Below are 26,417 nucleotides of genomic sequence, written 5' to 3'. Positions count from 1 at the left end.
GGCACATGTTCTCCGGGCCCCAGACGAGTAAGATCGGCGCCTCGTGACAAGAGAATCTCGACACAGGCAAGCTTTGAATGCACAATCGCATGGATCAGGGGTGTAAAGCTGTCTTGGTCGCGAAAGTTTACCGTATCCTGTGCGGTATTGATGAGTTCCTCGACCAGTTCCACGTACCCATGCATGCAGGCATAGTGCAGTGGTATCCTGCCGTACACATCCGTCGCGTGAGCATCTACACTGCTTGCAAGGCCAAGCCTGAGCACTTCAATGCGTCCGCTGATCGAAGCCTTGTGGAGACAGTTTCGCTCATTGATTTCGTCTTCTTGTGCAATATTCACAAGGTTTGAATCAAGAAGGATTTTCAGCGTAGATTCTGGCGCTTCTGCGACGGTGCTCAGGAATGCCCTTGAAACGTGCTCGCGCGCGTCAGGAAGTGTGGCTAGGCGAGCAAGACATTCTTGAGTCTTGCCTTGGTTTCCAGTGTTGATGGCCTGAACAAATTGGTTGTCGAGCTCGATCTTGACGTCGAATGCGGGCTCGGAGAGGCGTGCTTCAGCTGCAGGATGAGGCGCTTGTACCCCTTCACCTTCGGCCCACCCTGAAAAATCAAAAAGCGCTTGAGTAGCTTGATCGGACAATGTGCTGATGACTTCTCGGTTGAAGCATGGTTGGACTTCGACGGCGCGCGCAAGGTAAAGCTGTTTTTCTCTCGACTATTGCTGACGTCAACCAGGGCCCGGAAATACATGGAGTTTGGCGACAGACCTTTGATGTTTTGTCCCACTAAGAAGAGTCAGCAAGGCAAGGACAGCGGTGTAGAGAAAACAAGGTGCAGCACACCTTTTTGAGGATTTTGGAGAAGGCAGTTTCGTTCACTTCGACAAATTGCTAGAGTCAGGTCAGTTTCGGCAAACCCCCCTTCCAAATGCACGTGAGCCAATCACCTCGAGTTTGTTGAGATCCATGCTAAACTGTTTTAGTCCTTCTTCTAGAGCAACATAACGCGAAGATGTCTTTGAGACAGATTGCGGATGCTGCTGCATCACTCTCTTCTTATCCAGAAGGGTGGTCAAACGTAGGCGCAACTGTGGACATGGTGAGCAGGTGATGACACACAATCTGTGCGACGTACCTCTGCCTCCTTTTGCAAGTAAAAGGTGTTGACCTTTTCGAGTTCGCGTTCCTGTTGCCATTGTCAAAATTTGACTTAGCGATTGCAAGAACCGAGACTGCCTACCACTCTGAAGAAGAATGTGGCCTTGTTTGCCTGCAATGAGGTCTGAGGGTCGAGCAAATCATGATTGCTTCCTTCGCTCAGTGGAGGTATGACTGGAGTGGCGCTAAGTTTCTTGATAAGCTACACAGAACCCTATCAGCTACCATGTTGTGTGGGAAAAAAAGGGCAAAAAGTAGAAGGACCTTCTTGAGCGCTTTGTAGTCGACAAAGCTGGCGGCATATTCTGGGATTTCCAGTTGCCTTTTCTGTATGTGCTTTCCGAACTTCCTGGTGAAACGTGCAGAGTCAGTGGTGTCTTCCTTGGATGCTAGACTTGTTGACGAGGCCTTCTTGTTCAAGACCACCATAGGGCGGGGTTGAAGGGTGTCCATATGAGGGGAAGACGTACATTGTGCTAACAGAGAGTGAAAAACCGGCGACAGTGTTCTCGAAGCCTCACGGCAATGCGCGTATGATGCACAGGCAATGGATGCTGGTCCAGATCGCGGTACAGATCTGACCATACAGGTTATGCCGAGACAAGCGTGTGGTCGTGCAACAGACGCCTATTCGGCAGTGGGGCCTGAAAACAAGGACAAATTGAGCTGAGGGTCGGTGATGACAGCCCTGACAGTGGCCGTGCGTAGTAGTGGTCAGGCAGGTTGGCAGAGTGAAGTCATTCGGGATGCGGCTGTTGACACCCTGCAGAGAAACGAATCAGTCTAGAGATGGTTCTAGTCGGGCAAGTATTGGCAGGTGCCGAGCAAGGTGCCGGGCGTTCAGCGAAGAGCCGGTGGCTTGTTCTTAGAGGGCCACGAGACGAGGTTGAGTATACGCTGGCAAAAGAGCAAAAGAGCCCATGTCGTTCACACGACAGGTGGTGTACTGGCGAATCAGAAGGCGTATAGGCGCCACGAGGTTGAACAAGTGCTCGCGCACCGTCGAGCGTGGTTGCACTGGCAGGGGTCTGGATTCGGTTATTCTGCCGAATGGTAGCGTCCTGGTCGGGTTACGTAAGGGCAAGTGCTGCCACTCTTTAGCTCAGACAGGCATCTCAACCGCCTCTCCCCCATCACCGAGGCATGCACACAGCGCGACACGCGATGACCCCTCCACTCCAGCCCGATCCGCGGAAAAACAAAATCACAAAGGACCCTCATCTCAGCCAGGCTGCGTCATCATATCACCGACTGCTAAGGGCGCACTACACTGCTTGTGTACATGTACAGCTGCAGAGTGGGACGGCCCGGCTGCACGGTCAAACGCGCATACGCAGTAGCCGCCAGACAGGCATCGGGGAAATCATTGTGGCACTTAACCATGTTTCTTCTTCGCTTTCGAGACAACGTTGCCTTGAACGCCACCAGCAACGTCCCCTCTCCTTTTCTTTTATCTGTAATCCAAGCCACGCTACCTCCAGGCCAGCCATGTGTCCATGTATCAACCGAACAAATGAAAGGTCTATAGGGTATTAGACCACAACGAACCCATTCCTGCTTGCCCGAAACTCTGACGGTGCATCAAATTGCGTGCTTCCCCATTCCAGCCCAACATCACAACCCCCGCCACCTTTTGCGTCCTCCACACTTTACCCCCACAGTCGCTCACAATCCATACATGTCCCATCCATCCAGGTCATTCGAGCGCTTGCTGCTTGCAGACTCGTCGGGAGCGCCTTGAGCGTCGTAGGGCGTGCGTGTAGCCACGTTTGCTTCCAACTCGACGTCAAGTCACAACTCGTCGTCGTCCATCTCCGAGGGCTTCAGCAGACCGCCCACCTTCATGGCACGCTCGCGCTCCTGCTCCTTGGCCGTCTTGGCTGCTTGTTCGCGTTCTTCGGCGTAGAGCTCGGCATTGTCCCCAGAGAACTCCTTCAGAGAAATCAAAAAGTCTCGGAGAATGACCTTGAACCGGTTCAGGTCAGAGTTGGTGGCAAACAATCCGTCAATGAACGATGCGATTTGGGCGCTAGCACATGTTAGTAGATGATACGATAAACAACAAGGGAAAACGTACGTCTGCAGGTTGGGGAAGGCAGTTGCCAGCAGGTTGCCAACAAAGTTTCGCAAGAATTCTCGGTTTGGTGTACCTGCTGGTGCCATATCTGGTGATGTGTAGATTGGGCCTTGCAGCTTGTCCGAGTCAACAAGCCAGAACAACTTGGCCAACAACATTGACTGTGACTTGAAACCAGCCTTGTGGTCGCTGTCGGTGACAACAAAGAAGACATCTTGGAGAATCGTGGTGAAGAACGTTTGGAAGAAAGCGTTGCAAGTCTGCTGGTCGGTTTCGGCCATGTTGGAAATGAGCTCAAAGCACATGGAGAGACCCGCGCTCTCAACCTCGCGGTTGTCGTGCTTACTGGCCCACATGCACGAATCGATGACAAACTTGAAGGATCGTGCATCCAGACGCAACAGGGCTGGGAAACAGCGGAGATTAATGGTTCGCAGGAGCTTGAAGAACTCGACGCGGTGCTCCGGGTACTCGGAGAAGTCCTTGTTGATCATGTCCAATGTGCACTCGAAAACGCTGTCCATGATGTTGATGATTTGGTCCTCCATCATTCCCTGTGAGATTGTTAGCATAGAGTCGGGCGGTAGCTGAGCGAGTCCGACCATGTGCTTGCTCAGGTTGGGTCTCCAACGTACATGTAGTTTGTTAATAATGGTTGTCATTACGTTCAGCACCTCTGCTTCACGAGCGTCCGGGACATTGTTCTTGTAGTCAATCAAAACGGCTTCCAAGAGCTTCGGCACAATGTTGTTGTGAATCATCTCCAGATCGTCGGCTTTCTCGACGTATGTGTTGATGAGTTTAAGGATTTCCTTCTTGATTGTGCGGAGACCGCGTACCTTGGGCATCTTGGTCGCAATGTTGCCCTCCCGCTGAACTGCTTCGTCAATGAGCTGTGAGCTTGCACGGTACATTGTCAGCATGTCGAAGTATATCCGGCCAATTTGTGGGTAAAAGTAGGATCCGATAGACCCGCACGCTGCAACGTTAGTCTTCATGATATTTCCAACAATCTTGATGACCTCGGAATCCTGGAGGCAGGCAGGGTTCTGGTTAGCTTGGGCAATGATGTTATCCCAAGCCGAGTTTGGCAGAGCCATCAAGTCGGCGATAAGGCGCTCCTGCATGCTCTTCTGTCCTTGCGCGCTGATCATGTAACCACAGGCTTCGTAAAAGGTGTGAACCTGTTGAGGCGAAAGGTCTGCGGTAATCTTCCTGAGGTTACGAACAATCTCGTCGATGAATGGCTCGGTCTCGCCAGGCTGGAGAGCGACGAAATGTCTACGGCACTTGTTCGCAATCTTAATGAAGGTGTCGCAAGCCATGTCCTGGACACCCTCGTGGGTCTCGTGCATGAATTCGAACAGCTTGTTGACCACAGTCTTCAGGAATTTCCAGTGAGCCTTGAGGAATCGGGGATATTGGCCGACAATGTACATGATGTTACTGGCGACGACAGCCTTATTGTCCTTTCCTCGCTTCATCTCAGTCAATCCCAAGAGATCCTTGATGACAGTGACTAAGAAACGCTTTTCAGTTTCCTCGTTCATGGCACCGGAGATGGAACCAATAGCCCAGCAGAGGGTGTTGCAGTTGGCCCATGACCATTCTGAACCGTCAACTTGACGAGCCAACTTTTCCGACATGATCTGCTCGGTATCGTTAACATCCAAATGGGTCAGGAAGACGAGACATTCTCTTGTAGATTTGTAAAGTTGAATCGTGTCGCTCTCCTTGACGAATTCACGGACAATCTCGCCCTCGTCATTCTCGACGATAAGAACTTCCTCGGGTCTGACCATCTTTTCAATCATGACTGTTCGGAGGTTGGAAAGAATCTCGGTGTACTTATTCTTTCTCAGGGGGTAGTTTGCCAATTCGCGGGCTCCATTTCCAGGGATGCCCATGTTCAGGAGGGGGTTCATGTCGGTGATTGGGAGTGCCTGCATCTCATCGTACAGCTCGGAGACAAGTTTGGTCCAGTATTCCAGGCAGATCTTGAAGACCTCACGATCGTCAATTTGACTAATGCGAATGAGGTAGAAGTGTCCGTGGGTGAGGAAGTCCCTGTTCATTAAATTCTCAATGACGCTCAGGTGCATTGTGAAAAAGTTAGTGAGGAACAGAGCGAGATTCAGGACGAACTCCTGGTCTCTGCTGTTGCTAGAAGAGTATGTGCTCTTCAAGTCAAGCGAAAGTGGGATAATCTTGGAAATAGCCGTCAATGTCTCGGTGAACATGGAAACGAGCTTATCGTCGTAGGCCGGCTCTGTGTGGAGACCGGCAATCTCAGTGAGACATTTCAGCGTAATGTTGCGGAAGTCTGGCACTTCGAGGAAGCGACTTCGCAGTGTCTCAATCAGACTTTGGCCGCTGGGGGGCGTCTCAAAGATGTATCCCAGAGGAATCCAGTTGAGGAAGCGCAGTAGCGTCTCCAAAGTTGCCTTGATGAGCGAGGCCTCGGTGGCTGTGCGCAGAACCTCTGAACAAAGCTGGTAGATGGCGGTAAACTCGTCGCACATGCTCTGCTTGAGTTCTCGTCGTTTGGCCGAAGTCATCTGCTCCTCCGAGTAGTCAAAGACCTCTTCAGAGAGCAGGCGCAGAATGACCATGTTGTTCTCGCATATTCCCAGGCTGCTATGGCATGACGATATGATTTCGTTGATAAAGGTGGGCCAGTTGTGGGGCCATTCCTGCTTCAAAACCGAAACGAGGACGAGGTTGAGCTTGTTGAGGAGGGTGCGCTCGGCGCGGCGGGTGTCGTCGTTATTGGAGAGCTGGATAATGAAGTTGACAATAAAGTTGCGGATGCCTGGTGTTGTCAGCCTAGTTGGCAGAAGAAGTTTTTCTCAGCCATACCTTGACATTGGTCGCGGGGCAGCACCTTCCATCTGGTCATGATGACATTGTCGAGGACTTGGAGACCCAGATCTGCCGTCTTGATTAGCGCCATGGTTCACTCGCCTTGCATCGCAGCCTTTGTCTTGACTCACACTTGGTCTGCGGATACTGCGCATCGGAAAGGATCTTGTCGACCAGTAGCCACGCATCAGGGTTTTCCTTGAACTATGCGGGAGTCAGCTGGGCAAGCTCGTGCAGCGTCCGCGGAAATTAGGATGCCTACCTGGTTCAGCGTAGCTTGAGCTTGTTTTTGCTGCGAGGAAGAAAGTGTTAGCTGTGCTCCAGGGCGTAATGGGCAGGCCAAGGGGACGAGAGGACATACTGTATCACCGCGGCCCTCGTAGAAGGCGCGCACTGTGGCGTCGAGCTCTTCAATTGACAGAGACATGGCGGGCTGCAGCGCGGCGGGAAAAGCTCCCAATCAGCCTGGAGGTGTCGTCTGTAGTGCCAACAAGCTTGACCAGCGGCTCTGCTTCAGTCGTGGCGAGGAGGGAGTGCGCGTCGGGCGTAGGCAGCAGGCGAGCGCGCAGAGGGTGGTTGGATTGCAGAAGTTGTGTCTATGGACGAAGGTGGGGCACTTGGGCCAAAGGGAGATTGTGCGGGCAGGCTGGCGGAGTGGGGAGGGCAAGTTTATGTTGGCGGACGGGCGGGTTGGCGGAGCAAGAGGCTGTCGAGCTGCTCATACAAACAAGAGGCTTTGGGTGCTGACGTCGCAGAAGGAGAAGAGACACGGGTTGCGCGGTGAAGTCGCGTTTGTCAACCTGAACCTGGAACTACCCGTGCCGAGAGACAAGAGCACACACCACACCAGCGCTAGCAACTCCACTCTTGCATCTGCGATCTGCTCCTCCCCTGCTCTTTGCTCACTCCTACTGTGCATTTACTCATTCACCACCCTTCCCATCCTCGTCTCTCACCCTTGCCTGAACCTTCTCTTCTCACGCTGTTGGCACGGCCTAATCGGACGGCTGGTGGCTTGCATCCTCGTGCTGTCGTCTGCAGATTCATTATCTTCAACACGGGAACAGCCTTGTTACCAACACTCGGGTTACATGCCTAACCCAACCAAGACTGCCTTTCCATGCCTTTCCATAACTATGCCCAACCAACCTTGGTCTTTTTATTCAAGAGGCATCTATCATACATACAGCAGAGTACATGTATACATCCATCCGTATGTTCAGGCACACTGCGAGCATCACGCTTTTGCCAAGGGCTCTCCTTGCATAACGCCTCTCGCCACACGACCTTCCGCTTCAGCTCCCCGCATGTTCCATGGCCCCATACATGGCCAATCTGCCTTTGCCCATGCCTTGTGTGTCGCTAAAGCTGAATCCTCTTGCATCTGCGTTTAAATTCAAGGCGCGCCCCTCATCTGGCGACATGCAGCCATGCTGGGATCCACCTACTTGGACTACTTTCTCCGTCCCCACGACCTGAACAATGCTTCCAGTGACTTGCATCATCTATTGCCACAGTGTGCGGTTAGTCGAAACCCGCCACTCATTACTTACGTTTGCAGACACAATGTCCTGACCTCACTAGATAGACTGCTTAGCATCCACTCTCGAGACGCTGTCGGTGTGCTCTCCTAACAATGCCACATGTTTCTGTACCAATCAAGATGTCGCTCGTAGCATGCATGCGTGTGCTGATAGAACATGTACCATCAAACAAGCCCTCACCGCGCTCAACATCACCGCCACCGTGTGTCAAAGGCCCGTTCGCAATCGCTCAATCCAACCCTTGACCGTTGCAAGCGTGAGCGGAAGTATTGCTACCATTTCAGTTCTGTTGCGTACCCTGGATGCAGTCCTCAATCGCTCCTTCCGTTGGGACGACGCCTGTTCCCTTGGCGCTGGATTGGCCTTGATCCCCATGAACGCTATACAGCTACGCATTGCATCTGCGGGTCTAGGCCGGGATGCGTGGACGTTGCCCTTTGACGATATCACCTACATACACAAAGTGAGCTGGCCGCATACGACATAGTCTCCCGAAACCTCCTCACTAACACAAATAGCTGGAATGGCTCGGGAAATTCTTCTACTGGCCCACTACTGCCCTTGCGAGACTGGCATTGCTATTCATGTACCTCCGCATACTTCCCCGAAAGAAGACAAAGACCTACATTTATACTGGCATGGCCCTCACAATTACGTATTGGCTCATCTTCCAGTTCAGCATCGCCTTCTTTTGCAAGCCCGTTTCTCTGGTCTGGACGGGCTGGGACGGTGAGCACACGGGCTCATGCTGGGATATCAACTATCTCGTACTGTCGGCTGCTGGAGCCGCAGTCTTCTTGGATCTTCTTATCGCGCTTATACCAGTTCCTGTCCTGTATCAACAATCGATGACTCTAAGGAGGAAACTAGAGGTACTTACCATGTTCACTGTGGGCACATTGTAAGTAGACGCTGATTAATTGGTTTTCTTAGACTATGAACGTTAACAATCCGTTTCTCGTCGCAGCATCCTCGCCGTTTCGTGTCTGCGAATAAGGTCTATCATCAATTACGCTGAGTCGCTGAACCCCACCTGGGACAACACACCAGCCAACTACTGGAGTGTCCTGGAAGCCAACACTAGTGTCTTTTGTGTCTGCATGGTCAGTATGAAATGACCCTCTTACACCCTGAGATTTGTTACACTAAAGCTTCGTAACTATAGCCTACACTGCGTCACCTACTTGTCCACCGACTGTCCTTCTTCAGCACCAATCATCCACGCAATATAGTCTCCGCAAACGACAATGGCGTTGAATACCAATGGGAGCGCACAACGGTGCCCAGTGAGCAGAGTGTAAGACCATCCAAGGACACAAGCCCTGGTACAGACGAAGCAGTTATGTCGGGATATCACCGAGCACAAGACGTTGAGCTAGTCGAACTTTGCGAAGGACCCATGGGAGAGCACGTTTTGCTGAGACGGGGAATCAACGATACAGACGAGATGGTGGAAAGAAGTACGCGGCAAGTACCAGCAATGCCAAACTTCGAGGATGACGACTGAGTACTATAATATCTTTGCACATGTAAATTCTTCTTCTATAGAAGCTTCTGCACAAAAAAAGTGCCTATGCCATACACTGTCATGTACTCTCGTCGCTCCACCGCTTTTTGAACCGTTAATATGAAATAAGAAGAAGAAGAAAAAAAGGGGAAAAAATGCCTTGACACAAATTGAACCTCCGCCCCAGACTTTAACATGAACGCCTCGCTTGTATGCACATGATAATGCCAAACGTCTTTTTTCATCTCCATCTCCCATCTTCTTGCCCGAAAAAAAAAGAGAAAGAGAAAAAAAACATGCTACTCTTCATCAATGACACGGCCCCACTCGTGGGTCTCCATACCATCACATCCCCACATGATGCCCTTGAGCGAGGACTTGAAAAACTCGGCGTAGGCGCCAGAATTGCCCTTGGCCATGGGTACATCCATGTCCTTGCCGCGGAAGTGAATCTGGCTGATGGGCGCAACAAACCAGGCAGTACCCGCTGCGAAGGCCTCGACAAGACGGCCTTCCTTTGCGGCCTCCTCAATCTCAAAGATGTTGAACTTGCGCTCGACGACCTCAAGAGTCTCGAGATCCTGTGGGGCATCAGAGACGAGTTTCGCGCGGGCAAGCTCCAAGATGGACCGCCTCGTCACACCGTCCAGGACAATCCTCTCGTTCAGGTCTGCAGTAACAAGCTGCAACTTGCCCTCTTTCGTCCGCCACACGACGAAAAAGTTGCTAGCACCCGCCTCGGTAATGGTGCAGTCTTCACCGAACAGCCACAGAATCTGGTGGTAACCGCGCTTGCGAGCCTCGCCCTGTGCAACGAGCGAAGGACCGTAGTTTGCTCCTACTTTGGCGTATCCGAAGCCGCCGGGCCATGCACGGCACATGTCGTCCTGGGAGGCGAGGAGTTTGATGCCGCCGCTCATGTCGCCCATGGGGGCAAAGCAGCACAGGATGATAAAGAGCAAGGCTTCCTTGGGGCGTTCGACGCCGAGCGCGGGGTCCGAAGCGATCATCGTGGGGCGGATGTATAAGAATTGGCCCGGGCGGTCCTTGGGGAGCCAGCGCTTGCCGTCTGTAGCGCAGAGCTTGACAATGAGCTTGAGGAGCTCCTGCGGGTCAAATGCAGGCAGCGCAATACGGTTGGTCGACATGAGCATGCGGCGGCAGTTTAGGTCTGGGCGGAACAGACGGAGTTTGCCGTCGTGGCCGCGGTAGAGCTTCATGCCTTCGAAGCATTCGGTTGCGTAGTGCAGGCATGAGGCGGTGGGTGCGAGGGATAGTGGGCCATAGGGTTGGAGGGTGGGTGCTTCCCAGCCAGACTCGACGGTCCATTTGGCTTGTACCATGTGGTCGGTGCACACCTTTTGGCTGGCCATCTCTGCCGATCCTACAGCGGGGACTGAGCGGGGAGTGTTGGTGTATGTGCAGGTCATCTTGGAAGCATCGAGCTCCGCCAGAGGTGCTTCTACTACATCCTGAGTCTTGGATGCTGGCTCGTTTGGTGGTGTGGCAGTGATGGAGTTTGTGAGAGATGACGAGTTGATTTGTCCCGGGGCGTTCTTGAGAAGCGCCGACTTGATTCCCTCTTGTGTGAGGTCGGTGACGTTCTCGTTTTGGTTTGGGGGCGTGACGGCGATGGGTGCCATGGTTACTGTTCTGCTTTGTTTTTGTTTTTAATTACAGTTAGATTGTGACTCGACAAGAGTTGGAGTGACAATGGCCGACGAAGCAGCGGAACCACAATCAGTGATAGAGAGGGTGAAGGAGGGGGTGAAGGGTTAGTCAAGTACAAAGAAAGGAAAACAAGGTACCCAAGCCAGCCTCTTATACCAAAGGAACGAAAAATTTCGACCAAGAGTCACACCTCCCTATCACACGGACGGGACCAAACCCACCTACCTGTAGGATCCATCGACGTGATGTCCGCCCAGCCGTGCACCGACTACCGCGGCGGTCTAGTGTCCTTTTTCTTACATACGAATGCCATGGCCATGATATAAGGTTCCACTTCCGGCGGAGCCCCAACTTGATAACAAACTTTTTTTTGCTAGCTGCCGCCTCTTTGCCGCTGCCATTGAGCATCGTCTCGTCTTGAATTTGCCATTGCTGCAATACAGCCGTGTCATTGATTCCCGCACGGTGCCGGCATACGCGTCTTCCAGAAGCCGGTGCGGTGTCTGCTAGCGTACCTGACTATTTTAGATGCGGTGTTGTTGGTAGGGCGTGTGCCGAGCCTGTGGTATCCAGGCCAGGCCCACCGCTCCCGTACCTGCCGCTAGTATCCGGTCAGACTTCCGATTGACGAAGACTCATCCCAAGCCTCAAGCAATGCGACATCGGACTCGGCTCCATGTTCGGAGAAGGACTATATAGTGCATACATATATACACGTCTTGTATACACGTGTCTACGGTTCCGTATCCGACAGTACTGGCAACTGGCCGCGACAAAATTGCCATGGCAGTTGCGGAAGATGCCCCTTCGGCAAGCAGCGGTTCAAGCGATAGAGAACTTTGTTGCAGGGATATAAATCGTTCAAGTGACCTTCGCGAAGCAACAGGGTACATATCAGGATCGTTTGACATCTTCCGAGAGCCGCTATGCACTTTGATGCAGTAGTGCCACCTACATCATGCCTGGCCAGCATCATTCCGCATATAGCCAGCTCCTCCATCCATCTCTATCCGACAATGCAGTGCCTGAGATGAGATGACGAGTCCATATCAGCATCCAAGCAATCAGTATGCTTGGTTCATGTAGCTCGCTGAAAGCATTTACCCTACCCTCAAACTGTCAATGCCTGCAAGTATTCCATCGGCAACCTCTCCAACACGACCTTCCAGCGAGCCCATATCCAACCTGCTAATCGTAGCATTGATCTGCTCCGTGACCACTTCATCCTGCACCACTTCTGCCGTGACCTGTCCCTCTGTCCTCCAGTATTCCTCCCTTACGCCCCTCAGCGCCGGATCGCGGTTTACAGAGTTGGTGAGCAGCCCCAATGCCCGCATCTTGTTAAAAGTATCCTCTGCCGTCCGGGTAGTACCCTCGATGCGCTCGGCAATGGAAACGGGTTTCGCAAACAAGCGGTTGGTACTCGTAGCCCACAGCACATACGCCAGGCCTATGTCTACCAGGGCGAACGTCATGTATCGTAGGAAGCGGACGCGCCAGTATGCCGAATCGAGGTCCTGGACATACTTTGCCCGCTTGTTGGCCAGGATATCATAGGTACCCATGTACCAGACTTCTACCACCATCACAAATATTCCTGCAATTGTAGCGTGGATGCGGAAGCGTGAGCCTTCAGCTCCGACAAGCGACGAGGTAGCGAGACCGAGCACGGCTAGTTGAAATATGTGCGGCGTAACAATCTTCGGCAGAGAGTATAGAAAGTAGTTGAACTGATCATTCCCGTCGGCCACCGTGCACCACACGCAATTCAACAGTGTGTCTGGACCATATGCGAGGTAGAGCAACTTGTTGCGCATACCCCACTTGAACTTTGTCAGGAGGGCTTCATCTTCGTCCGTCAGTGGGCGTAGATGCCTCAGCCGTATAAATAGCACGCCTGGCTCCGTTCGTATGTGGCTCTGTGTCTTGAGGAAGACATTCTCGGGCGCGTATCGCGAAAGCGAAAGACCAAGGCACACGACTGCGCTCAAGAAGAGCAAATTGAGTGCATACTGAACTCTTGGTGGTGTCGGACGTATGGGGACGCTTGGAGAAGCTGTGCGCACGGCTTTGATCCAGTCGAAAACGAGAGGTATGAGAAAGGGCCCGAAGATGCTTAGCAGCGAGTGGACATTGGGCGGGAGAAATGTGAGGCGCGGAATGATAACGTAGGATATCACCAGGAGGAGGATGGAGCGCAGGTTGATCATGGTGCGCGCAATGCGATCATGGGAAGGACAGGCGTCGAGAGCGTTGCGTTTGCTAAAGACATGTGTCCTTGCGCTTGGCAAAAGTAGTGGGAAACGTGTGAACGACAGCGGGACCGAAGTAAGCGCGGTAGCACGTGACAATCATTGCACTAAAGAGCGCACGTCTAACATTTCCAATTCCATTCCACACTTGCTCATCGCAACATCCTAGTACGTGTGTAGTTTTGGCTAGCCTAAAGTAGCTGTAATCTGTACAGATATTATAGTCGGCCCGAATTTCATTTCATTGAAATCTAATTGCATATAGTTACCCGCTAATAATTATGTCATAGTAGATTCTGAAAAGATTGTACGTATACCCTGTGCTTAACTGAAGCACGCCAATCTCAAATAACGCCAGTTCATCATGGGACATGATCTCGAAACTAAAACCCTCCAAGTTTGCAAGCTTGGGATCACAATAGGCCAAGTTTCCGGGCCCTCCCTCAAGTTGCATTACTCATACGTGATCTTCTTCCATAAACCTCCCTTGAACAGGTCTTCTTCCATCCGGACTCCGCCCACCGCTACTCCTGCCTCCCGAAATATATGATCCTGCATGTGTGTAAAAGTGAGCAGGCGTGTTCGCAATGCTGACGGGGAGCTGCTCCGAACCACCTGCTAGTGAACTGTCAGAGGCCTCCCCGTCTTCGGTGAGGTTGCTCCGGGAATGCCGTGAGCGCGTTGCCATGGAATTGACTTGCGAGTAGTATATTGGAACTTGCTGGTGAAAAAGATCCCCTGGGGGTTGTCGTGGCGTGGTTGGAGTAGGATACGAATAATGCCCTTCATGATTTGATCCATGTGAATGATAGTCTACTGGCGTACCCCACACCGTCGTTGGAGAGTTTTGTGTAATGCCATCGTCTGAGAAGGACCGCCCTACACTCGGGGAGACGTGGCTGAAAGTGGCTTCCGTGGGTGATGTGTAAGGCGGCACAAATCCGTACGACGGAGGGCCTTGGGTGGGCTGTGGCGAGCCGTAGTTGTGGCTGGCGGAATGTGAGTACTGTTGGGCATGTTCCTGATGTTGGGCAACGGTGGCAGCGTCGACTCGATTGTGAATGGATACGTACTTGCTAGCCTCCGAGGCGGCCATCTCCTGTGGAACCGTGGTTTCCAACTCAGCAGGCGGAATTGGCGGATTTGCATTATTGATATCGCCTTCCTTCTTTCTCTTTTCCTTCAAAGCATTCTTGTGTCTGCGTAGGCAAAACAAGATGAGGCATAATAAGAGAATTAATCCCACAGCACCTCCAACAGCAGCCCCAGCAATAGCACCAATATTTGTCTTTTTGGGCTGGTTGGGTGACAGCGATCCTGTTGCCGACGGGAGTGGACGAGTAGCTGATCTGGCTGCGTATGAAGGCTTCAAAGTGTAGTATGTTGCCAAGTCAGGATGCCCCCAGGTCGCGGGCGTAGTTTTAGTGGCACCTCCGGTTGGCCTGTTACCATTGTTAGACATGATCTCTCTCACAAGCTGCTGAGTAAAACATACCCCCCACCGATGGCTGCCACAATAGGCGAAGGTACTACGTAGTCGTCAATCTTTGGCTGAAACTTGTCCCAAAGCTTAGCACCCTCGCCGTTGAATCCAAGAACCATGTTATGCTGCCCTTGACTTTCTGGCGAATCGCATTTGTCGTATATGGGAAACCAACCACCTATGACCAACATCTGAGTGCGGTTGATGACGTTGGCACTACAACCTCCATGGCCAACTACGACCGGATTTGACCCACCATCGCCAAGGGGAAACGCCTTTATCCACGTAAAAGAGGGAAGGGAGAGGATGTAGACATCATCAAATGCGGGAGTTCCCCCAAACCCATAACCGCCGTAGAGATAACTGATCACAGTAAGCCAACTCTGCTCACATCATGTGCTTATGCGATTGGTCTGCCGGCTCAAAGTACGCGCGGCCTGAATACCCCAATGTTGCTCTGACAGACCCTCAATCAGGACCCTGCATTTCTGGAGAAATCCAAGCGATATTCAAGGGAAATACACACACATGACGTAGACGCCATGGATCTCGGACAGCCAGCGATTCCACATCAGAAGTGAATATCACAACCGCATAACCAACTGTTGATGGACACAATAGAAAGAAAAGGTCTCTTACATATTATAAGATGACTGATCATCTGGCCAGGTAACATCTGCGCAGAATTGCCTGCGCGTAGGAGGTGCAGTGCCTGAGGCTGTCTGTGTATACCATTTCGACGAAGCCATATCGTAGATGTGAATGGTCTGGATAGCGTTAGTTATAAACTAGGCAGAATTCGGATAAAATTTACACTCATGTTCGCCTAGAAACAAGATTAGTATGCTGATCATATGCATGTAGTGTTTAGACTTACTGCATCAAAGCTCCCGTTACGATAAGTATCCTCGATGCCGCCAAAATAGATTAGCACGCCGCTGTCAGACACAGGAAGATATACCAGTTGTCCCTCAGCTCTTCCAATGTCATCCGGCCCCGATATGTTCTTCAAGTCGCCAGTAGACATGTCAAACTGAATAAGACCATTTGTAGCCATAGGGGGTCCTTTCCAGTCTACCATAGTTCGATTGCTCAGCCAGCCGCCAAAGTAGAAGCCGAGACCACGTTCTTCTACCTGTGTCCCAGCGCCGAATGATACTCTTTGTATAGTTTTGTCGCCTGCTGTGTCGGTGCTATTCCACTGGTTGAGTGGTACATCATAGGTCCACATACTGAAATCCGTAGGACTGACGCCTGCAGGATATTCTCCACCAAATTGATAGAAGCATTTGTTGGTGTTATCTGCCCAGGTATAGCCGCCAGATACGCTGGGTATGTTGCCAGGCTTGGACAGATTTGCGTATTGTGCCGGCATCTCGGCACCGACGGTCGATGGGTTCAAGTCGCTGAATAAAAGCCATGGGTCTGGAGGATCATTGTTAGGCTTTCCAGATACGATTGTGGCATCTGCATTTGGGTATTTTACATACTCGTATGGTTTGACTGAAATGGCGTCGACGCAATCATGCCGCCATCGATGTAGAGTTTCGAATCGATCTGCGCCGTCGCGTGACCCCATCGACGGCAAAAGTCTTTGATAGGATCATCTTGTTGAGATAGGGCCAAGGTGAGAAGACTAGACACAACAAACGAACTCAGTCGTACGTAGGCCATGATGTGCATTCATGACGTTTCCCGATGGACAAGTAAGGGCCCCCCAGGTACAGGAGACTGACTTCAGGCACGATTAAAGTAGTATAGTGGGGAGTATCAGGAAGCGAAGGACGATGACTGTGAATGGGAGTGGTCTACAGGCCTGAGAGGAAATCTCCGAGCAGGCAACAAATGCTTAGGTGACGGAAACCAGGTCTTGGTCCGAGGCGCATTTTGTCGAGGTGATGGGCCTCGAATCACCGATGCGACTATGCAGTAGTTACTTATGCTGAACGACCGAGTTCCCAGCCACAAAGTGGGCTGTGAGACACGTTCGCCAATAGAGCGTCACCGGAAAATACGGCCAGTCTCTAGACCCGAGAGACGCGACGGACCAAGTAAGACACAGAGCTAGCTGGGACAATACGACAACACGCAGCGGGCTAGCCAATAGTGGCCCGCTCAATTGCTGATCGTGTGTGCTAAGCATCTGAATGAATGCCATGGCCAAAGCAACGAAAACACACTCGTTGCAAAAGGGCGGAGAAGCACGAGAAGCAGGTTGAATTGGTGGCTGTTGGGCTGCTGTTCAGCTGCTCTATTGTTGTCGCGCCCGGAGTGGCCAATGGTGTTGTGGAGTGACACCGGTCTAGACATGCGGGGGCCGTTCAGCTGGTCGACCAACTTTATTTGTGGCCATTGACTCCGACCATCTAGAGCCGTACGACAGGTGGCTGCACAGGCTCCCCAATGGCCATGAGTGGTTGGCCAGTGTTTGGCTGCCTCCCTGCAGCATAGGGCATATGGCACGCCTAGTTATTGGGACGCAACCTGGGTGTCGGTGACGGGAGGCCGCATATTGTGACAGCACCACTGGCAGCAACTATGCCAGGTACCTTGGCCGCTGCGAGGGGCGGCGTCATGGAGCCAGAGCCATGACTCCCCCCGGAAGAGCCGTCGGATCAGCGCAGCCACATCTGAAGAGAGAGAGTGTGTGTGTTGTATGTATGTATGTAGGCCTAAAGCGAACCCGCAGCTCCAAAACCGACCAAAGTCGACGACGACGAGCTGCAGGATTAGAACGGCTGTGCTTTCTTCTGGGTCTGCTCTGGAAAAGGCAAATCCACTCTTGCGAGGAAGGACCTTAGGGTTATTGGAGACCGTAGACAATATGTAAAGAAGAAGAAGAAGAAGAGAAGAGGGCGTCGCCAACAAATTTCATCCACCTGGTTAAGCGTCTTGGCACGCTAGGCGGCTGCTGTACGTAAACAGCTAGCTCATTCGCTCCCTTCAGCCCTCCCTCCCTCCCTCCCCACACCACCATCAAGAGACTGGTTGCTGGTGCAACATCGGTACAGCATACCATCGCCGTCTCAGACCCTTACAGCATAGTCGTCGTATCCTATAGAACAAACAGGACAGCTGGCTCTCTCTACTGCAGGTCCAACTTCTCCAACACCCATTTCCTCAACCATGGTTCCCCATCACATACGCAACCAATCCTTGAATATCAACCGTAGTTCGCAGTCTATCCGTATATATAGGTGATTTTGTATTGTGCTTCGGATTCCACTCCCCCTTTTACATTTATACGAGGTTGCCTTCCATGACCCCTTCAGTATCGAAGAAAGAACATCATATGAAGCCATATAGACCAAAGTAACCTCGTCCATCGCCCACCAATGGCGCAATCTAGCAGCGCTCTTGTGAGCCTTCTGAGGTCTTGCCTGCCCACCACAACAAACAGAGAGATGAGCTCCGAGGATGATGTTACAACCGACTCACATTTTTCAGACTCAGACTCTGACTCCGACTCCGATTCCGACTTCGACGATGATGATGACGACGAAGACTGCTTCTACATTAACGCAATCTTCCCTCTACCGAGCCCCTACATATTCCCATGGGACTGTTCTAAATCGCTTCTTTGGTCGACTTCTCTGATCGAGCATGGCGAGTTCACAGCCGCCGACGCCATTCTGTTAGCTTTCACCGTAGACCTAGCAATGAAGCTGTACATTGTCGACGGCATCGACTACTCCGTCCTAGAAATCCTTGACACCTCTCAACTTGTCTGGACGATCCTCAGCATAATCCATAGCTCAATATACCAACGAGTAAGCCGTTACGGATGGAGCAAAGGCGAGGTTATACAATCCGTAGAAAGCTTTTACCTCGCCGCAGCCAGTGGTCTTCACCGAATTCGCGAGCGCTTTGACATTGCTTTTCTGCAATACATTCAGGATCCAAACACCAAATCGTTGTTTGCAAGAAAACTACTTTTCAGTGATAGTTTTGCACCCAATAGCGAGAAAATGGCTAAAGTCTACCGCTGGGTCTATGGGGAGTCACCCGTGTTAGTCCTCTTCAACGATATGGAAGATGATAAGCCTCCTTCGCGCAGGCCGATAAACATACGGCAATGGGTTTTTGAGTATAACTAATGCTTTCGGAAGGTCTTGTCTCTCATAACCGGCTTGGAAGATCATGGACAGGGAGTTTATGGGTTGGGAGTTGACTTTTTTCCCCAAGTCTACAATTACGCAACAGCAATGGTGTCGTCCTTCGCAATCATCCACCAAAACCGTTTTTTTGCGGATTTCATAGAAAGCATAACAAGGTAGAATACGAGAATTAGGCCATCAAGGCGTTCTCGTCTCTATTGGCCTTGTTACGCAATTTCCACTCACCAAAACTCATTTCACTAGCATCGCTGTAAGAATGATTTGCACACGTGATCCGTAGACCATAAAACAAGGTTGGTACATAGATATAAAAAAACTCAATTAGAACAACTCAATCTAATATAAAATCCGAAAAAGAATCTACTACTCAGAACCTAGCCTCGACTTTTTGCTGAGTATCCTGTAGCGCCCACTCACTCCTCGCCTTCTTACTCCTCACCGAATCAACCTGCTCCTTGGTAAAGCCCTTTGCCACGGTCGCAGGGTTATATCCCAAGCCGGTAATCTTTGAAATCTCATCATCGGACTTGTCGGTCGCGGCGCTTCCATCGTGCCTCTTGTACACGGTGCATACGACTGCGCCACCGAGACCCAGGTTGTGCTGGAGCGCTACCTTGGTGTCCTTGACGGAGCGGTTGTTGGCCCATCCGCGCAGGTGCCAGACGAGCTCGGCACACTGAGCAATACCTGTGGCGCCGAGTGGGTGGCCCTTGGAGATGAGGCCACCGGAGGGGTTAATGACGACTTTGCCTCCGTAGGTTATGCCGCCCTGGCGGATGAGCTCGTGGGCTTTGCCCTTTGGTGCGAGACCGAGGGCCTCGATGGTGACCATTTCGTTGGCGGAGAAGCAGTCGTGGAGTTCGCAGACTTTGACTTCATCTGGAGTGACATTGGCCTCTGCTAGTGCTTCTTTGGCAGCTAGCTCGCTCATGCTGTATCCTATGAGCTCGATAGAACTGCGGTTGAATAGCGATGGCGTGTCAGTGGCTAGTCGCTGTCCGGCGATCAAGATGGCTTGGTCCTTGAGCTCAGGTCGCTTGTTGAGGAAGTCTTGTGAGACGAGGACTGCAGCTGCGGAACCGTCGGAAGTCGGGCAGCATTGGAGCTTCGTAAGAGGTTCGTGGATCATGGGGGACTTCATGACCTGTTCGAGTGTGTATTCATCTTGGAACTGCGAGTAAGGATTGTTCTTCGAATGAGCATGGTTGATGCGACCGATCTCTGCAAAGTCCCTGAGCTCGGAACCATATCTATTGATGCCATTAGAACACGGTAATGATCATTCATTGAAACCACAAAAACTTACTTCTCCATGTGTTCCCGACCAGCGTTACCGAACAGCTGTGCTGCGCTGGGCGCTTTCGTGACACCCCTCGTCTCCTTCAACATTAGGCCCGTCGGACCTGTTGGGTTTGCTCGGTCCTGGAAGAAAGTCTGCAGACTTCCTGGAAACATCTTCTCGAAGCCTACGACAAGCACACAGTCTGCAGCTCCATGCGCAATCATGTTTCGTCCCATGTAGAGACCGGTGGAGCCAGTAGAGCAGTTGTTGTTGACATTGTATACAGGAATACCAGTCATGCCAAACTGGTAGAAGACGCGTTGGCCACATGTCGAATCGCCGTAGCAGTAGCATGCAACACCTTGATCAACATCGTCATAGTTGATGTGTGCATCGAGCATAGCTTTTACGCCAGCTTCGAAGCCAAGTTCAGGGTAATCCACCTTGCCGCGAGGCTTGATGAACTTGGTCATGCCCACGCCGAGGACGTAGACGGGCTGCTTTTCGCGAACCATGGCGACGGTGATACGTCAACAATTTGCTAAACAGAAAACTAAAGTATGAGCTTAACTGATCGTGTAGCCGTTACAGACGGGTAGAATGATGGTTGTAGAGCTGGAAAGTGGAGGCGGTGTTCAGATGTAAGTATATTTATGCTTCGCAGCAGCACGTCCGCACGCGCCGTGATAACGTACAGACAGTAGGTATTCTAAGTGTCAACCGGGCTATTTGATACAGCCACTGTATGGAAAACAGTTTAGCGGAGTCGCTATATGTGGCATAGCAGCCCTTGATCGACATAAAATACGCCGCTGCGATCCTGTATCCTTACGGCACGCGGATGCTCGTCCCCGCCTCCGCAACATGTTGCGGGTACCGAGGTTAATACTCTTTCAGGAAGGCGCCGGCGGAGAACAGCCGGCACTGATATGCGGGGGAAACTTGCAACTGACATCTGATTGTTTAGTCATTGGGAAAATGCGATGGCGTATGCGAACGTCTTTAATATTGGTAAATAGCTCAGGGTTTATTAGCCTTTCCATAGAGAGAGTTGGAACAGACAGACCTGTAGAACGATCTATCATTCCCACGTGTACATACTCGGGTCATCAGCAACATTTGTCAAGGAATTTGATTCTGCGATACACACTCGTAACCTACCATAGTTTATGTACCCAAATGTACAGTCGGATGGCATGAGGTTGGTCAAAGTCCAACAACCACAAGAGACCTCATCTCGCATACAGCGATCACCCAAATGATGCACTACGTCATCAGCTATATGGTATTTGACACTTTACTTCTACGGTTTGTCTCTAAAGGCCGATTTGAGTTTCTTGTTTCCTGCTCCGTTCTTCTCTGCTGAACGGTCACAGGTACCCATCGCCATCGCTTTTTTTCCTACAAGATAAACGTATCAAAACGAGCAACAAGGCAGGAAAAAGTCGTTAGATTAAATATTCGCTTTAAGATCGTGTTAGTCTTGCTCTAGCAAAACATTTCATGGTGGACTGTTCTGATAACATCGGTCGAATATATCGAGAAACGTAGATTGGTACTAACTTTGTTCGGAAGTAGCTTCAAATAATGGGCGCTCACTTGTGTGCATTTTCTAGTATCAATACTAGCAACTCATTAAGGTTTTTCTTAAAGAGAGAATACATGTGTAAAATAGAGTATCCGGGTGATATAGGAGTATAATGTACAATATGACGACTTCATTGAATGGTTTGCCTCAATTCTACCAAGGCATGGTCTATATGACCGACGACGACGTCGAAAACGACAATAACTCTTCGCTCCTTTTCATTACAGGTGCGTGCTACACTGTTGTTTTCTTGTCTTGCATGAGCATTCGGCAGATTCCGGCTGGTAGACCTGATATGAGGGTATTTATCTGGCTCTCGCAAATGCGCACAGAGCGGAGGCCTGTTATGCCGTGTGTTTGAGCATCTCTCTTGAGCTCACTGCGCTCCCTCAGCTTATATCCTCCTCTTCTGCTTCCCGTCTCCTTTCCCGCTCCTCCTCCTGCTCCTTCAAGTGCATAGCCTCGACCAATTCTGCGCCCTCCATGCCCACTTCATCACCAGTGTTCTCGTCTCGTGGTTGTTTCTCCCGTATCGCCTTTTGTGCCTCGACCCTTTCCCTGACCAGCTTGGCAATGGCATTATCTGTCTGCACATGCAATGGCTTCATCTTCTGGTCCAGATCTCGCTTCAAGTCCCAGTTTGGCTTCTTGGGCTGTAACTTGAATAGATCCAGCCCCTTGTCTTCTGCCTTCTCTGCTTCTTGCTGGGCCTTGGTCTCGAGTGCCAACTGTTCTGCCTTGTACTCTAGTGTGTTGGTGGGGTCGGAAATCGGCAGGTTATCGAAGCCCAGCTTAACGTTTCGTGTTTCCGGGTCGTAGTTTCGGCCAGAGAGATATGTCTTCACTACGGAGGATTCTGCGTCATCTTCGGTACGCGTAAGGGCTTGCGAAGGCTCGGCTTGGTCCTTGGTAGTAGACGATTCGGCAGCCTCGGGCGCGTCTGATATTTGTTCTTGTTTTCTCTTGAGTGACTTGAGCTGTGCAAGGCGTGATTTGCGGTCATTGGCTGCTGCCGATAATGTCTCGTGTGAAGACATGGTGAGAGAACTCTGGGTTTGCGCCGGAGAGGCTACAGGGCTTGCTAAATGAGGGCAGGATGTGAGGATTATGACAAAGGCTCGTTATTTGCACCCGAATATATCCCTCAAGTCTTGGTGGAAACCCGAAAGCGTGGTTGGTTGGCGCAGATGTGGTTGCAGTGATAGTTGAGTTGCTTTGGTCGCGACTTTTGCGGAGAAGAGCTCGGAGGTTGGCCCTGTTTCCCGGCTAGCGCTTTGGACCACATGCGCACTTTGTCAACTTTTCCTGCAACTGCTCAGCACGACACTATATTGTCGACTCCACCACGCGTCATGGCTCGATGAAGACGGCGACATCTCCATTCTCCCATGCCCCGAGTCCGCGTCCCCAATGCTAGCTTCATCGCCAGCGCGGACCTCCCCGTTCTTCCGTTCCTTGCACCGAGGGCCTTCGCCGAGTCACCAATTCCAAGAAGTACCAGGCCACACAATCAAAGGGGCAATGCTGCACAGAAAGAGAAACAGGCCTCCTTTAGGCTGCCGAAATTCTCGCGACGGATAGATGGTATTGGCGAGGCTGGAGAGGTCCAATTGAAGTCTGACTCGACATGTGGCCAGCATCTCAGGCAAAGGAAACTTGACGCGGGGCTCCTTCAGATGCCTACTCTTTGGTGGAGAGAATCACATCATCGGAGTCCAATCAACTTTCTCTATGCCGAAATATCTACTCTTACCCGACAGCATGCACGAGCGTATGCGACCACTGCATCTCATTCAAGTCCGCCGGCCCCAACTAGTCCGCCCAAAAGCCGACACCGTCGAGCTCAGCCAGGTCGCACCTCTTCAGTTTTGGCTAAACACGCACCTCTGCGAGCTGCCAGACGGGCCAGGGCACTAGATTTGGAAAGGGCTCGACTGCTCAATTATGTTTCCAGACTACCGTCCAATCTTTCACCTCTCCAACGGATGAAGCGTGGACCCTATAGGTCTCTTTCTCGTCGCGTGTCCAACCTGGTCCATTGGAAATCGAGACACTTAGATCTTAGGACAGAAGCCCGTCGCTATAACAAAAGGTTCACTCTCAACCTGGCCTTCGCAGCGCTCGACCGTGCCCTCTACACCTCTCTGCGGCAACACACGCGAAGGATCGTTATAGAACACGATCCGCAGTGCGTGCAATTAAGCCGCAAAATTTTCCCACCTGACACCCCAATCGGTTCGCATATGGTATGGAAAAACTGGATCGAGTTTGATGTCAGCACAAGAAAAGCCTACGCCCATCGGCTGCTTATCTACCTGTTGGATCGCGTGCCCGGTCTCGCACTGCGATTCATACAAGTCATAGCCAATGACCCGCTTTTGCGAGGCCGAAAGACACAAGCTATTGCGGATGGGCTTGGTCATCTCTCCAAGATTCATACCAGAAAGCAGTACGGTGCTCGTCAAAAGTGGGGTACGGATCCAATGGCGCATAAACGGGTGTTTGTTCCTGCATTCGTGAACATCTTTAGTAAATCTTTGGCCTCTCAACCAGATATCTGTTCACAAGATTTGCTATATAATCTGGTTGAACTAGCCGAAATCGATGATCTCAAGAAGGTGTTTGATTGCCTGGTCCAGTACCGAACGCGCATTGGATTCGACACCATGTTGCACTACGCCAGCGCTTTCGGCGAGGCTGGTGAGGTTGAGTACGCCTTGAAATGTCTCGAGGAGCTGAGAGTGAGGTTCAATGATGTAGCATGGAAATCAGTGGTCGAAAGAGAAAGATTACGCTGGACATGCGCTACGATACTTCGCAAGAGCATGAGCACAAGCCACAATTTCCACCAAACTCCCTCCATAGTCGCTGCTTTGGTACGCTTGGGGATCAAGATGGACATTCTGCTTTACAATATAGTCATGCACAATGCTATGGGAGCTGGCGATTACACCACAGCCTTCAAGGTGTACAACACTCTAGAGAGCAACGGGCTCGAACCCAGCCCGCATACCTATTCAATCCTTCTCCATGGGTGTACACTGCAAAGTAATCCATCTATCTTCCAGGATTTTGCTACACACTGCGCGGATATAGCACATCAGACCAAGGACTCCTGGCTAGCAACGGATTATCTGTACTACTTGTATGTACGTTACCAGGCTGATGTTGACCCTGGACAAAGGTCTGCATTACTGTGGAATGCCTACCTGAGATTCTTTCAAGTAGCGCTACTGGAGCCGTTCCTCGCATCAGGAATGATGAATCCAGGACCTGCAAGGATGGAGCAGGATGAAGCTTTGTTGGGTTCTGTAAAGCTTCCGCCTCCTTCTGTGGCTCTGTACGTGATGATGCAAGCAGAAATTCAATCGGCGGCGGCTATAAGCAACCAGCGAGTCCTCAACTTATACAACAAGTTCACATCGGTTACCACGCAAACCAATGACCCAGCCTTTAGAAACCTGGTACAAACCCCGATTATCTGGAACGCCTTCCTCCTCGCCTTCAGCCAGAAGCAACAATTTGCAAACGCATCTCAGGTCATCAAAGACATGAGCGAGAGTGCGACAAAACCCAATATATACAGTTGGAACATTCTGATGCAGGCCTTTTTCAAAACAGGTCAAGTGCAGGCGGCTGAGCGTGTATTCGAGATTATGCGCAACAGGGGCACTGATCCAGATCAATTCACTTACGGCGTCTTGATCCGAGGATACGCCAAGGCACAACTAGTCGAGCGAATAGGCGAGACGATGCAGCATCTCGAGACTGAGCAAGAGCTGAAGCCTGACTTGTTGCGGGCCTTGGCTGCAGTTGTCAACCGACGACAGCTCATGTTAACGCTAGAAAAGGACCGACTAGACAAGGAAGTGAAAGCACAAGAGAATGCAGCCCGAGAAGCAGAGGACAGGCGGGTTAGGTGGCAGCCGCCATTGTTTGAGACGGCAAATGTGGGTGTGGCAGGAGCAAGTGAAGAAGAGTCGGCAGGATCTGATGTGGCGATCATACCACATACTGAGGATGTGGACAACAGCTCTGAACTCCCAGACACCACTTGTCGTCAGCAGCAAAATGTCGAAGATGCGGATATTTTCGGCTTCCTCTCAGATGAACAAGTCGACCCCGCAGCTGCTCTACCGGCATCTGCTACATCGACAAGTGCCCGTCCCGCCTCTCAGCAGTCTTATCAGGAGTCACAAAGGTCCATGGGCCAAACCAATTCCACCACTGCGGATTCCAGAGACCCAGAAATCCAATACAGAAAACTCCAAGAGCAATTGGGTCTCTTGGGCCATTCACAAGCCTCTGCTACAGGCCAGGACTCTGAACTTCAGAGTCCAGAACCATTGGGTGCAAGTATAGGCTTCAAGAGCGTGCTTGGCAAGAACAAGGCCGTAGTGGCTAGCAAGCGTAGCGTGTCAAAAGGACGTATCAGGCCTAAGATGAAGCGGGAGAGATTGGACCGGCCTTTCTCCGATAGAGGGACGCCTGGATAGCGTGGCATGTAGTTTATATATATGTATTTATCGTGACGTGTATACATTTCTTTTCTTTCCAAAAAAAAAACAGTGGAGATGGTGGCATATGGCACCGTGCACAAATCACAAATCAAAACTGAAAAAAGTCTCGCAAATGTCACTCAATGGCGACCAATGAAGCCAACCAAAACAAACGTATCAATCGTGACCCGTGTTAAACTTTCTACCCTCCAACGGACTTTCTTCCACACCTCGCCTTGCGGCTCGGCACATTAAGCCGACATCTGCAGTCCATTACTCAGAACAGCCCACTCACGCCTACGCTCTCTCTCTCTCTACATGCTCGCACCTCACACATACATCCCCCATCGCCCCCAAAACCCCCCTTTGGGGTGAG

General features: G+C 51.3%; 9 protein-coding genes across 9 annotated transcripts; 3 read left to right on the top strand and 6 right to left on the bottom strand.

The window, feature by feature from the left end:
- Positions 1-2,949: 2,949 nt before the first annotated feature.
- On the bottom strand, positions 2,950-6,524 carry COCVIDRAFT_30504 (hypothetical protein; the record flags this gene model as incomplete). Its single annotated transcript, XM_014696554.1, has 7 exons — positions 2,950-3,187; positions 3,236-3,789; positions 3,871-6,047; positions 6,095-6,166; positions 6,229-6,301; positions 6,360-6,389; positions 6,459-6,524. The coding sequence occupies 7 exons, from the start codon at positions 6,522-6,524 to the stop codon at positions 2,950-2,952; spliced, it is 3,210 nt and encodes a 1,069-aa protein (XP_014552040.1).
- Positions 6,525-7,527: 1,003 nt separating this feature from the next.
- On the top strand, positions 7,528-9,148 carry COCVIDRAFT_111309 (hypothetical protein; the record flags this gene model as incomplete). Its single annotated transcript, XM_014696553.1, has 5 exons — positions 7,528-7,620; positions 7,682-8,104; positions 8,160-8,542; positions 8,609-8,744; positions 8,807-9,148. 5 exons carry the CDS (start codon positions 7,528-7,530, stop codon positions 9,146-9,148), a joined length of 1,377 nt encoding a protein of 458 aa, XP_014552039.1.
- Positions 9,149-9,447: 299 nt separating this feature from the next.
- Positions 9,448-10,791, bottom strand: COCVIDRAFT_19793 (hypothetical protein; the record flags this gene model as incomplete). The annotated part of the gene is made up of 1 exon (XM_014696544.1): positions 9,448-10,791. The coding sequence occupies one exon, from the start codon at positions 10,789-10,791 to the stop codon at positions 9,448-9,450; it is 1,344 nt and encodes a 447-aa protein (XP_014552030.1).
- A 1,128-nt stretch (positions 10,792-11,919) lies between these two features.
- COCVIDRAFT_30501 (hypothetical protein) lies at positions 11,920-13,029 on the bottom strand (the record flags this gene model as incomplete). The annotated part of the gene is made up of 1 exon (XM_014696552.1): positions 11,920-13,029. The coding sequence occupies one exon, from the start codon at positions 13,027-13,029 to the stop codon at positions 11,920-11,922; it is 1,110 nt and encodes a 369-aa protein (XP_014552038.1).
- A 499-nt stretch (positions 13,030-13,528) lies between these two features.
- Positions 13,529-16,228, bottom strand: COCVIDRAFT_30500 (hypothetical protein; the record flags this gene model as incomplete). The annotated part of the gene is made up of 6 exons (XM_014696551.1): positions 13,529-14,513; positions 14,567-14,917; positions 15,194-15,321; positions 15,369-15,380; positions 15,432-15,979; positions 16,045-16,228. 6 exons carry the CDS (start codon positions 16,226-16,228, stop codon positions 13,529-13,531), a joined length of 2,208 nt encoding a protein of 735 aa, XP_014552037.1.
- A 1,730-nt stretch (positions 16,229-17,958) lies between these two features.
- COCVIDRAFT_30499 (hypothetical protein) lies at positions 17,959-18,651 on the top strand (the record flags this gene model as incomplete). Its single annotated transcript, XM_014696550.1, has 1 exon — positions 17,959-18,651. One exon carries the CDS (start codon positions 17,959-17,961, stop codon positions 18,649-18,651), a length of 693 nt encoding a protein of 230 aa, XP_014552036.1.
- Positions 18,652-19,039: 388 nt separating this feature from the next.
- COCVIDRAFT_41722 (hypothetical protein) lies at positions 19,040-20,469 on the bottom strand (the record flags this gene model as incomplete). The annotated part of the gene is made up of 2 exons (XM_014696549.1): positions 19,040-19,922; positions 19,979-20,469. The coding sequence occupies 2 exons, from the start codon at positions 20,467-20,469 to the stop codon at positions 19,040-19,042; spliced, it is 1,374 nt and encodes a 457-aa protein (XP_014552035.1).
- A 1,462-nt stretch (positions 20,470-21,931) lies between these two features.
- COCVIDRAFT_111269 (hypothetical protein) lies at positions 21,932-22,579 on the bottom strand (the record flags this gene model as incomplete). Its single annotated transcript, XM_014696548.1, has 1 exon — positions 21,932-22,579. The coding sequence occupies one exon, from the start codon at positions 22,577-22,579 to the stop codon at positions 21,932-21,934; it is 648 nt and encodes a 215-aa protein (XP_014552034.1).
- A 351-nt stretch (positions 22,580-22,930) lies between these two features.
- On the top strand, positions 22,931-26,038 carry COCVIDRAFT_111296 (hypothetical protein; the record flags this gene model as incomplete). Its single annotated transcript, XM_014696547.1, has 2 exons — positions 22,931-25,598; positions 25,671-26,038. 2 exons carry the CDS (start codon positions 22,931-22,933, stop codon positions 26,036-26,038), a joined length of 3,036 nt encoding a protein of 1,011 aa, XP_014552033.1.
- Positions 26,039-26,417: the final 379 nt, after the last annotated feature.

This window comes from Bipolaris victoriae, assembly GCF_000527765.1.
Source record: "Bipolaris victoriae FI3 unplaced genomic scaffold scaffold_119, whole genome shotgun sequence".
In the NCBI taxonomy this organism is placed as follows: Eukaryota; Fungi; Ascomycota; class Dothideomycetes; order Pleosporales; family Pleosporaceae; genus Bipolaris; species Bipolaris victoriae.
Note: the sequence above shows the minus strand (reverse complement) of the source record. Positions and strands in the feature narration are given on the sequence as shown.